The following is a 12396-nucleotide window of genomic DNA, read 5'->3' as shown; positions in this document are numbered from 1 at the left end:
CGGTTATTATCGCAAACTTTTGTGGCTTTAAAATTCAGTGGTATTGAAGACCTCCCTGGTGTATGGCACTATGACGCGGAGCTCTTTCTCAAAAGTCGGAGACATAAAAATACAGTTTGAATGCTCGCGACGCCCGCCGTCTACGTACTTTCAAGTATGGTGGGGCGGAGAAGTGAGCCCAGACTACCACTGCTGCCACCTTACGCAAAGCGGCGGCAACTCGAGAGCTGTCGCGTCATGCGCGGCACATTGGCGGAGCGGCGCCGTTTGGCCACCTCTCCTATTCTACCTTGGGTGATCGTCATATACAAAGAGGAACCTTTAGTTTTTGCTCTATCTCTTTGAACACCTGCGAAACGCAGAAATCCTTTCATTTGGCTATGGCTGAATCAATTTGAATAAAATTGTTGTATTTTAACAACTGTTGAATTGCAGTGAATTGAGAACAGATTTTTATATAAGCTTTCAAATATTTATATGAAAATAGACAAGTAGAACAATTGGAAAAAAAATTAAACAAGCAGAAATTTTGCAATTTGGTTCCGTACAAGCTGTTACTAGCACATTGAATTTCCACCAAGCTGATGTAATTCAGACTTGTCAACTGTCATGCTGTCCTGATACTAGCACATTGAATTTCCACCAAGCTGATGTAATTCAGACTTGTCAACTGTCATGCTGTCCTGATGTTTCCAGATCCTGACGGCCAACAAGGCAGCCTGTGCCCTGTTGGGCGTTTTGAGCACCCAGGTGAGCAGCCGGCGCCTCTCTGAATTCCTAGCCATGAAGAAGGGCCAGTATGCCCTCACTGAGGCCGATGTTGATGCTACCGGGGAAGTGGTCGTCATCGCTGGCAAAGTGGTAAGTCTCCTTTGGTGGTTGTGCTCTACTGCTGTCATGGGCAAGCTGGTCTTGTGTCCTTACTGTTGATAAACGAGTGACTAGCATTAATGAACAAGCCACTAAAGTCACACTTTGTTATAGTCTGCAGTGTTCTTATGACTCCCTTATGGCTCCCTTATTGTTTTTGCATTGCTGGCAGTCGATGATCCCAATGTTCTTCTTGTAAATTTAGGTTGTGAAGCAGCGAGTGAGACATTGTTTCTCTAGATTCAGCTTCACTGAACTCTTGACTGCAGCCTAGTAATGTGCTTTGTGTGGCACCACTGAGCAGAATATTGTAATTTTTTGCTATAGTGCACATGATAACTATTGTTGTTATATCTGCTTTTCATATTTTTACATGCTGCAACTTGTTCTCATTCTTGTGCACACACATCCTTTTGTGCAGTCTGCTATGTCTTCTGCATGTTCACCTTTGATGGTTGTTTCTGTCTTTCATCTGTCTAGATGGACCTCATAGACAGTGATGGGAAAGTGGTTCCGGTGTCGGTGTGGGTCCGCAAGTTGGAATCTGACTCTGAGCCACGTTGCTTAGTTGTCATGGAACCTGTGCAGCGAACGACTGCTATGGTCACTTTTGACTCTACCAGGGTAAGGCTGTTGCTGCTGCACCCTGTGTGTTGTCCTGTCATACAACTGTTTGATAGTAGCTGCCCTTAAAACCAAATACAGTGTAGACCGCTTATAACGTAAGTCACCGGAGTCGCGAATATTCGCACTATAAGCAGTACTGCACTATAACCAAAACAACTATTTTATTGCGATAATGGACACTCCAGGCACATTTCTGCCATCGCTGTCACAGTGCTCAAGGTTCCGTATTCGCTTACTAAATAAATGAACAAGCACGGTGTCATGCGCGCACAAGAAAACATGAACACATCTCGCTCGTTGACCGCAGAAACAAACTTTCAAAATGCTCGAGTGACGAAGCACGGCGAGCGAGTTGACCTTCGTGCTATCATGCCTCTCGCTTCAATGAGACCTATAAGCAGCAAAAACACGGCGCGCGGCAGACTTTCCCCGCCGCAGATTGCTTTCAAGATAGGGCTAAGGCGATTGTATCGCCGAAGTGGATCGTTGCAGATTACGTCCTGCTTCGGTCCATTGAAACCGTTCCGCATTGCTTTGCTGGGGAAAATCCTCTCCTTCTGTTTGCGCTAGTCCCGAACGCAAGTTTCGGATTCTCCGAACGCCCGTGATGCGGCCCGATTTCCGTCCGTCTCCGCACACATGATCACTTTCCTTTTAAATGCGGCATCATGACGAACTCGGTACTTCATGCTGATAGAGCAGACGCAGAGAACGTGAAGACAGACGGTAGACTATTGCCTAAGCATGTGTACTGCAGCACGTGGAGGAAGCTACGGTAGCTAGGCTCGAGAGTTGCGAGGCGGCCTATTTTGAAATGCCGACGGCTATATGGTAACGCAGATTTAGGGTTGTACTGGATTCTAACGCGGCACGCAATTTTTGCACCTGTTTTATCGGAAAAAAAGTGCACGTTAGATTCATGTAAATACGGTATTTGTGGCTTGAGGGGAGCGTTTGCCATCTAGGCTGACTGCCGAACTTCCAGGCAGCCCCACTGTAACCGGTATTTCATGTCCCACAACTGCACTATAAGTGATACGCGTATACATAGAGTGCTATGGGAAAATTAACTGGGAGTCTGAAAAGACCGTGTTATATCCTGTCCTGCACTGTAAGCGGTTACGTTATAAGTGGTCTATACTGTATTTGCCTGCATATCAGGAAACATTTGTTTTTCTCATTTGTATCTTTTTGACTCAACTTATAAGTTTACCCATTTCTTTAATCAGCTAATTTGCGGTAGCCTTATTTATGCCGCAGTTTGTTGCCACTAGGCCACAATATGCTTGGTTTGTGGAAGGAATTAGTTATTTCATTGGTTGCTCGCCAATATCACATGCTCAGTGCTTTCTTTAGCAAGTTCAGTGCATCTTGAGCCATATACACCACATCAGTTATCTCTAATGGGGGCCAATGAGTATGCTGTATTGGTGAGACTGCATCTCTACACATTAACCATTGGTTGGGGAGAAAAAAAAAAAACTGCTGTATTTAGTTGTTATTAATGTAAACTTGTGAAGCCTTAGGGGTTCAGAAATGTCCTGATTGAGTGGTGGGTCATGCAATGTAGGAATCGGGACACACACAAAAAAGAAGTGGCAATGAACAATACACAGAAAAAAGTGGGTGGGGGTGGAAATAGAGTTCCCACATTGAATCTTTTGAGGTTTTCTAAGCTGTTTGAACATTGTAAGTGCAGACTCCACAGAGTGTTCTGTGCCCAAACATTATTTTTTCTTTGCATTACCGCCAACACACCCACAGAAACATGTGTTCTTTCTTTAATTAGTGCTGCTGTCATAGCCTGTGACTGGTGCCATTGAGTATCTGTCCTTTGCCATGAGCAGCATTAGACGTCGGGGAAAAAAAAAAAACCAAATGGTCCATTACTTAAAAAACTACAACGCATGTGTACAAGTGTGTTCAGCATCAGACACTTGCAACCAGCCTATGGTAGTTAATCGAGGTTCAGTAGACAAAAATGAAAACTTAAATGACACCCATATTAGTGCAAAGGGCATGATTGACAAGTACTAGTCGGAAGTCTTCCCTCCAGGGCTTGCAGACGGCATTACCAGTTATGTGAGGGTAAATGTGCACCCATTTGTCTGGGTACCCATTTCAACTATAATAGTTGCACTCTTGTGCTCCAAGTAGCACTTGGGAATGGCTGTTGCAAGCATTAAACTTTGCCACCGTTTTTTTTTTTCCCAGGGCCAGATATTAACTGCAGACAAGAGCCTGGCTGCATTATGCGGATATTCAGATGGTGCAGAACTTGAAGGAACACTCATTACGGACATCATTCCTTCTCTTGTGCTGCCTACCTGTGAGGATGGTGTGGTCAAGGTGAGTTCTTGCTTAGCTCTTTGGGGCAGGGTGGTTAGTAGTCTTCCTTTCTCGCTGTTCGTGTTTCAACCTTACTGTCCTAATTTTGGGCAGTGGTGTCGGAAGCTCTGTAGCACTTCAACAGCAGCTATGTAGCCTCCAGATGATCCAAAAGCCAAGGTGCTGTGGAATGTGCTAAAGAAGAGAGAAAGTAATTTCATAGAGAACAGCATAAGAACATAAAGAACAGCAGAATTTATAATGCCGGCTGTAAATTGAGGATACATGAAAGCTGCTTTGCAGAAGGTCATGAAAATCTCATGGGACGTTTCTGGCACGGTGACTACATATGTTGACCACCGCGGATTTCCTTAGTTCCTGCTATAGTATTTTCATAATGTGACCAAGCCAAGCCGTTGGTGCATGCATGTGTTCAGGATGTGGCATTTTAGTTGCTTTTGCTGAGCATTTGACGCTGTTGCCACTAGAATACCGTACTTTCTAGTCTATAAGTTGCACCTCTGTGTAAGTCGCATCCCCCCCCCCCCCCCCAAAACGGCAGTTTTGACGCACCTGTTCTTTCGGTAAGCGATTAAAAAAAAATAGTGACGTTTCACCTCGAGAATGCGGGTCTAGCGCAAGCGTATCGGAACCATTCCTATAGAATTGCGAGAGCAGTGATATGGACGCTCCAGGCATATTTCTACCATCTTGGTGAGGGTAAATGGTAGTAACCAAGTGTATTCTAATTTGCTACAAGTGTAAATTTTTAGCAGGTGCGTAATTGTGAACACATTGTCTTTTTAAATGTTTAAAATGTTTTACTCTTGGTTACAGCAATATTAGCTCTGTGCTTGGCTGGTTAAGCTCTGCGCCACGAGGTGGCTGGCACCGTGCAGGCCGCTCACATTTACGTTAAAGCTCCTTTATCCCAGTGGTAGTAGCATGGAGAGACGGGAACAAACAGCATTTAAGACGGTACAGGGAGAGCACAACAGACAAGGCGCTGACTGACAACCACTGGTTTATTGGAGTGAATGCAATATATTATAATATGGGGAGGGGCTTTAGTTTACGCCTCAGCCTATCCGTCAAAACACCCAGCTCACCTGCAGTTACGAGAATATCGAGCACGCTTGGCGCAGCGACAGAACACTCGCATCGCATTCTGAATGGATGGCTCTCGCTGGGGTTCGATGGCCAGGCAGCTAGTGGAAACATTGGAGAGGCTTCGCACGCTGACTCCAAAACAACCGGAAGTAGACGACATGACATCACATCATGACGCAGAGCCTGTGAAGGTGGAGCTTAGCCCCGATCACTCAACAAACGAGTTGAGGAGAAAAGCATGGCAAGGGTGGGGGGTGACCTGTAATTGTCCTTAGTTCTCTTAATATGGAAATGCTTCACTTCAATTGTGGCGTGAATAATTTACTGTAGCTGTATCCTGCGTGTCTACAAAATTTGTTCAAACTGTTTTAGAGACCCTTTAAGGATTCAAAAATAGGTTTTTGTTGCATGGCACGCAAGTGCAAGTAGTAAACAATTGCATAGAGAAAGCGTTTCATTTACTGGAATTGTAGTAGTGGAATGGATCAGCTCATCCACTCCAGGAGTGGGAATGGTCCAACTCTTACCATTGTGAGGAGTTAAAATGAGTGTAATTAACGGGGATTTCCACTCTGTGAAATAAAGTTTGAATGGAATGGAAGCACTCCTCAAATCTTTGATGCACACACAGCAAGATCAGATGTGTTGCACGCACACATAAGTGCATGCAGATGCCTGCAACGAAGAAGTATAATGTACTCATTCTCCTGGACCTCCCACCTGGCACGAGTAGCACATTGAATTAATGAAAGTTTTAAATGAAAATTGTATCAGAAAATAGCCACAGTAGATGTACGCATATTGGAAGCAGGCAAGATAGTTTCGAACTATAATTTGAACAAATGAGAAAACATTATTCTGTCATAGGAAAACTGGAAAAAAGGCCTATTGGAAGACAACTATTGAAGTGTGGTCCAAAAAATGTTGATTATGTTACAACATACATTAGAGATCATGTGATCAGCAGCGCAGCATCATAGCCACAGGCTACCACGTTTCCAAGTGAAAATTCTCTGAGATTTATGACGAGCCTTCACTGTCTAACCTGAGCCTATGGTACCACATTCTACTTCTTCAAAATTTAAGTACCTCATTCAATACGCATTGCATTTCATGTGCAATAAAGCTAGCGGAATTTAGCATTATCAGTGGTATAGTTGCATAGAAAAAGTTACGCCAACCGATATGATGTAGCATGTCCCTATGACGTTAGTGTGTAATGTTCATAAACAGTCTAATGTCTAAGTAGAATGAAAGTCAATAAGACGTTGGCTCTTTGATATCAGGGGTGGAAGTGCTGCGCCATTTGCGCCATGCTGCTGCCAATCCGATCTTCCTGCGCCATTCTGCTCCAAAAATTATTGTTGCGTTGAAACTGCTCCCAAGCGGTGCCTCCATGTCCGACATGCCCGATAATTCAGACGGCTTCGCGGCACCACTACATACCCCATAGAAATGTATAAGAACGTCTCAAAATTTTGGACTCAAGAATCCTTCGCTGTCCAATTTTCCGGACTTTGTGCCGTGACCGCAGGTCCAAAACGGCATTAATCAAAGCCACCACTGCTGCCATTTTGATTATCTCACTGCCTCGAACTGGCGCTCTTGCACGCAGATCTGCTGGCAGCCATAGCCACCACTGCGGCATTGCTAGGCCTAGCTTTTTCGACATTCGCTACCAAGCTTCTTGCTGCTCGGTGCTGCATTTTTCATTGAAACAATTCGCAGCTGTTTGCAATGGTGCCCACTCCGCCTTTGTAATTCTCGCCAATGGCTTCGAAGTTCCGAAAGTCAGCTTCGCCTCGCTACAGCAGCGTTACGTGGTGAAGCATACATGAAATATTACATTGAAGCATAACAAGAGTGGGAAGGTGCAAGGACACTGTATTGCTTAATTATACACGGTTGCACCCGCCGTCTCCTGTCACAGTACAAGCACCGATATGTCTCATAAGTGTACTGGCAGGCCTTCAAAGCTTTTCTGGACATGACTGTGGCGATTTGAGCCCTTAGCAACAGTAAAAGGCATGCATTCAGTCTTTCGGACTGACCGATTTTTTGGACGATTTCCCGGGCTCTAGGGAGTCCAAAAGATTGGACGTTGACTGTATTGCTTTCCACCTTTTTGTTGTGATGTTGTGTTGTGAGGTGTGATGTTTTATATGTGGGTGCAATTTTGTGCCACAATGATCGTGGGACTCAGTAGCCAGCCGTGCTTGCCCATATCTTATGTTTACATTTTAATTTATTGGCTATTTATTAGTGCCTTGTACCTGAAAGTACAGTTTTCAACTTGAAATATTTCTCTAGTTAATCAGATGTGTTATACGAGGGGGTGATCAAAACGTTTTGCAACTCGCATATGAGGAAAACTGCCAGACCTTAGAAAAAAAATTTCTCTTTCAACATAATCTCCCCTCACACTAATTCACTTCTCCCATTTTCCTGGAAGGCTTTTGATACCTTGCAAAAACAAAACTTTCTCCCTAGTTGCCAAGCCACTCCTCTGTGGCAATTTGAAGCGAGTTCAAGTCATCAAATCTCATTCCTTTGAGGTGTTTCTTCAAATTTGGAAATAAATAAAAGTCACTCGGGGCCAGGTCGAGACTGCAGGGTGGGTGGTCCAGCTGTTCGAAACCACACTCTCTAATGGCAGCCTGGGCAACACGAGACCTGTGAACCGAGGCGTTGTTGTGCAGGTAGAGGGACACCTCTTGTCACTAATCCTCGGCGTTTTTCCCTGATGGCTTTACGCAGTTTCGAAGAATGTTGGCACAGTATTCGCATGTAATGGTCCTACTGTTTTCAAGATACTCAATAAGCAGGATCCTCTTTGCATCCCAAAAAAGTCTCACCATCACTTTCCTCCTCAATTGAGCGTTGGGGAGGGGACAGCGAATGCCTCCACTGCATAGACTGCTGGTTTTGTCCTAGGGTCCCACTGATACAGCCACGTCTCATCCCGAGTCACAAGGTGGGAGAGAAAATCTTCAGGGTAGCTTGAATAGAGGTGCAAAAGTTTTCTTGATGAATGCATGCGGTGGTGTCGATCTTGCGCTGAGAGGTTCGGTGGCACCCATCGTGCCGAGACCTTCGACATACCCAAAACATCGTGGATGATAGTGAAAGCACTGCCATAAGAAATGTTCAATTCTCCGACAACTTCGGACACCTTGATTCGGCGATTATTCATAAGGCTCTCTGCTGAGGCTGAATGGTCCAAATCTGTTGAAGTGGTCGGCCGCCCTGACCTTGGGTCGTCTTCCACGTGCACACGGCCACATTTAAACTCGTAGAACCACCGAGTCACTGTAGCTTATGAAGGACATTCACTGCCATACACATTCACCATCCTACTGTGGATTTCTTTGGCAGAACTTCCTTCTTTGCAGAATGATTTGATAACGCTCCGGTACTCGAGCTTAAAATCGTGGGAGGACGCCATGTTTGACTGACTGATGCAGACCAAGTAACGAACTGGAAGGCTTGATATTCAGACCTTGCTAGGCTGCAGAGATGACCTAAACAAAAGGTAGAGAGAGATCATTGTCAGAGATTTGGTTAGAGCCAAGTTGCAAAACTTTTTGATCTCCCCTTGTATTTCACTCAGACATATGGCTTGCTAAGAGAATACATTTTAAGTAAGACTTGTTCTTTAGACTGACACATAGCTGACATATAAAGTATGACAGACAAAGCACTGTGGACACAGTGCTAGTGTTATGTGGTAGTGTTCTCTTTTTTTCAGTTATTTGTTAAGGTACAAACTAGTTTTACATCCCATGTGATTTACCTGTGCTACTTTTAGAGCTGCTTTGTATACTTGTTTCTTTATGCTCAAGTACAAGTACTGGTTTTTGCTATGTATTTCATGCCTCTTATTTTCATACATAGATTTTTATTGCTATTGTGTTGTGCTTTCGTCCTGATTGTTACTGGAACTTGTACCACCGTTACAGTTCCCTGCAGTGGCAGATTGATCAGATTTCTTTTTTAAGTTCTTTTAAGAAGAGCGTAGAATGTTCCACAGAAATTTCATCTTGGCACATGACGTTCTCTCTTAGCATTTGTATTTGTTCAAACGAAAAGCTTGCTAATTTAAATGTTCTTAGGATGGCAACCCGCTCCAAAACTCACTTTCTCTGCTACAAAAATACAATTTGCTGCTCCCATCCCTGCTCCAAAACGTTGGAGCCTGCTTCCAGCCCTGTGATATTTACAAAATACATGTTAGTAGGGCGCCTATTAAGTGTTATGACTCAATATAAACGAATGAGTCATACCTGGTTGTTGATAGATATCAGTTCACTGAGAATTTATATTATCCATGTTCGTTACATTGGTGTTACATTGGTCTTATTTACAAGAGGTGCAGTGCGAGTTACAAGCTAGGTGGGTGTGTTATACATGTGAAAGTACAGTATATTCTTGATGCAGGCCAGACATGCTAATGACAGTAGCGTTGTCATCTATTTCTCGCTGTGCCCAGATGGTACGCAAGCAGCAAGCAACAGGGCGCACACGAGATGGCAGCACTTTCCCCCTGAGCATCCTGCTTGAGCCGGTCTCGTCCGACGATGGGGGCGACTCGAGCGAGTGCAACAACCAGAGTGGCAGCACCGCAGCCGACAGCAGCTCGGTGGCACCCATTGCAAGTGTGTACCGTGGAGTGGTCTGGGTGTTTGCCAACATCAGCGGCATGATCACGGTGCTACCGGACGGCTCAATTCACTCCTGCAACACAAACTTCTCCCTCATGCTGTTCGGCTACACGCAGAACCAGCTTCAGGGAAAGGTACCTATTTTTGATTTATTACTGCCGCGATCAGTGCCCCTGCCTTTTCATGTATCACATGAAAAGTGGATTTTTTGAAGCAGATAATTTGAAAGAACACAATACAAAAGAGCATATTGACACATTACTAGGTTATCTACACAGTGCTATGATGTAAGGCAGTACTGTGAAATAAGGAAGCATACTGGTTCATGCATCTATAGCTACTCTTTACCAGTCTTGCTGCAGAAATAACTAAATAGCGTGTCGGCGTCTTGTGCTGCAATGCGCCGAGTGGGCATGTCAAAACTTCCCGCCAAAATGCTCCACTCGTAAATGCTGCTGACTTGTTGCTGAATTCGACGAGCGTAAACAGCATTTATAACGCAAGAAAATCACTGCATGAGAGAAAATCAGCGTTTATAATGTATGGAAATAACGGCATACAATGGTGAAATCTTTGTAAAAAGTCTCCATTGGCGTATGCACAATTTGTCCACGTCGTATCTTCCGCCAGCGGCTCTGTTCCCCGCCTTTTCGGTTGCGCTGATGGTGAAGAACTTTGCCCTAAAGGTGGTTTCATGGAGGCGCAGGCCTTGGGGCCAAGCAGCCACACTTCTGGCCAAAGTTCGCATATGACCCGCGCCCTGATTTCATTGCTAAATTTTAAAGCTTTTGGTGCATGTTATACGCACACCAAAGATCTGCATCTGCTTGATTATCCAAATGTTCAAACATATTTATTCAACCATGTTATTCAAACATATTATTGAAACATACTATTCACAGCGACCGTACAGCTTCCCGAGAGCTGTACAGCCGCTGTAACTAAACTGTCACATTAGTGGCCGACACCTGGCGAAACAGCACTAATTAGGCTTAATAGCCAAGGCAAGCACGGCAGTGGTCGGCAGACTGTCGCAGCAAGTTCGGCACTCATCAGTAATAGGGCCATAGATCGTGCGCACGGGCTAGACTGAGGACCGTAAAAGCGGCGAGTTTGCCTACCAAGTTTGTCTGTGCGCCTACAGAATGGAACACTGGTTAAGTTTACGGGTAGACGGAAAGGCATAAAACTGAGTTCACATCATTGCGACAATGCATGATGGGCAAAAAGCTCCCGTGGCCTCAACCAGTAAAAATTTAAACTAGACTGAAGCACAACAGTAAGCAAGGCAGGCCTGCATACAGGTCCTTGAAATCCTTGAAAACCCTTGAAATTGAAAAGTGCATTTTCAAGGCCCTTGAAAGTCCTGGAATTTTTTTTCCTTCTTTGAAAATCCTTGAATTTCGTGAGCAATACGCTCTTATATCGGCATTGCAACCTCCTTTCTGTGGTAGATTGGCGTCGATCTGACAAACACCCTATTTCAGGAACAGGAGCAAGTTAAAGTTATTCTAGACTCGGTAAGCTTTCTTGTGTGTTGTTCAATAAAATGCCACCTGGCAGCTGCGCAAGATGACTAACACCAGATTTCCCAATAAAACGAACTAAATTTAGGCTGTGCATTTGCACAAGTTTGGGGGCATGCTTTCTCGGCCCTGTGCCTTAGTTATGTCTCTATTCCTCTCTGTGCAGCACATCACTGTGGTGATCCCCACATTCTATGATGACTTTGAGTACCTGGACACAGATTCTGTACCACTGCCACCATTGGACGATGACGAAGAAGACTCGAGGGCTTGCGCTTTTCTTGATGAGCGGCCGGATTCAGACAACACAGAGCTGTGCCGGTGTGTATTTCACTGGTCTTGTGAGCGAGAATAAGGGAATTCGAGGGCTCACTTAGCTGCAGAATAATTATGAACAGAAATTGGACCCGTCACAGTACATGTTTCTTTGTAATTTGCCATTATCACCTATTACAGTAGCATAGTGGCCTATGAAATTGTGCTGCTGAGCTCGAAATTGTGGGTTCGATTCCAGCTGCGGCATCTGCATTTCAGTGTAGGTGAAATGCAAGAACGCTCGTGTACTTAAGTGCATGTTGTAAAACCCCAGGTGGTCATGATTAACCTGGAATTCCCCACTATGGCATGCCTCATAAACAGTCCTGCTTTTGGCACATAAAACTCTATAATTTAATTTTAATTAATTAATTTGCCATTTGGGAATCAGCAGATTTTTACTTCTTTCTTATGTTGCGCTTAGAAGTATAGACTGTATCATATTTCTACACTTATGCAACTGTTCCACAATACGCAACTGTTGGCTTGGTAAAATAATTTGCTATTTCAATTCACAGGACTTGCAGAGTGCTAGGCACACAGTATGTTTGTTAGCAAACAAGTTTAAATCACTTTGGTTTAAAATCCAGCATCTAAAAAAATCCTAAAGAAAGGCCACAAAGGAGGTGGCACTTCTTCGCAGCCATCATTTGCATGTTGCCTTGACATGCTTAAGTTGTAGCCTTACTGGTGTCATGATTCTACAGGTGATTTCTACAGGTGATTTCATGATGATTCTTACTGGTATCGTGGTTCTACAGGAACACAACAGAGAACAAATTGGGCCTGCTTAAATGAAAAAACCACAATCTGCATGACAGAAAAAAAGTTGATTACTATTCATGCCACAAATACAGGACAGCATTGCTAAGAACAGTGACTTGTGATTTTGTAGGGCCAAAGAAAAGGCACTAAAAGATAACAGTGAGGTCTGTCTTTTTTTCCCCGTAATTTTAACA

The 12396-nt window shown here is 44.2% G+C and overlaps 1 protein-coding gene across 2 annotated transcripts in view; it reads left to right on the top strand.

Moving 5' to 3' along the window:
* LOC119450184 (PAS domain-containing serine/threonine-protein kinase) overlaps positions 1-12396 on the top strand; it is a 75702-nt gene that overhangs the window by 25867 nt on the left and 37439 nt on the right. For both annotated transcript variants that reach the window (XM_037713562.2, XM_037713563.2), the window contains 5 exons: positions 697-861; positions 1351-1494; positions 3712-3846; positions 9425-9730; positions 11289-11443. In XM_037713562.2, the coding sequence (XP_037569490.1) occupies positions 697-861; positions 1351-1494; positions 3712-3846; positions 9425-9730; positions 11289-11443 (905 nt within the window). The remainder of the gene's footprint in view (positions 1-696; positions 862-1350; positions 1495-3711; positions 3847-9424; positions 9731-11288; positions 11444-12396) is intronic.

Source organism: Dermacentor silvarum, chromosome 4, assembly GCF_013339745.2.
Source record: "Dermacentor silvarum isolate Dsil-2018 chromosome 4, BIME_Dsil_1.4, whole genome shotgun sequence".
NCBI classification, from domain to species: domain Eukaryota; kingdom Metazoa; phylum Arthropoda; class Arachnida; order Ixodida; family Ixodidae; genus Dermacentor; species Dermacentor silvarum.
The sequence above is the reverse complement of the archived record's forward strand: the minus strand, read 5'-3'. Positions and strand labels throughout refer to the sequence as shown.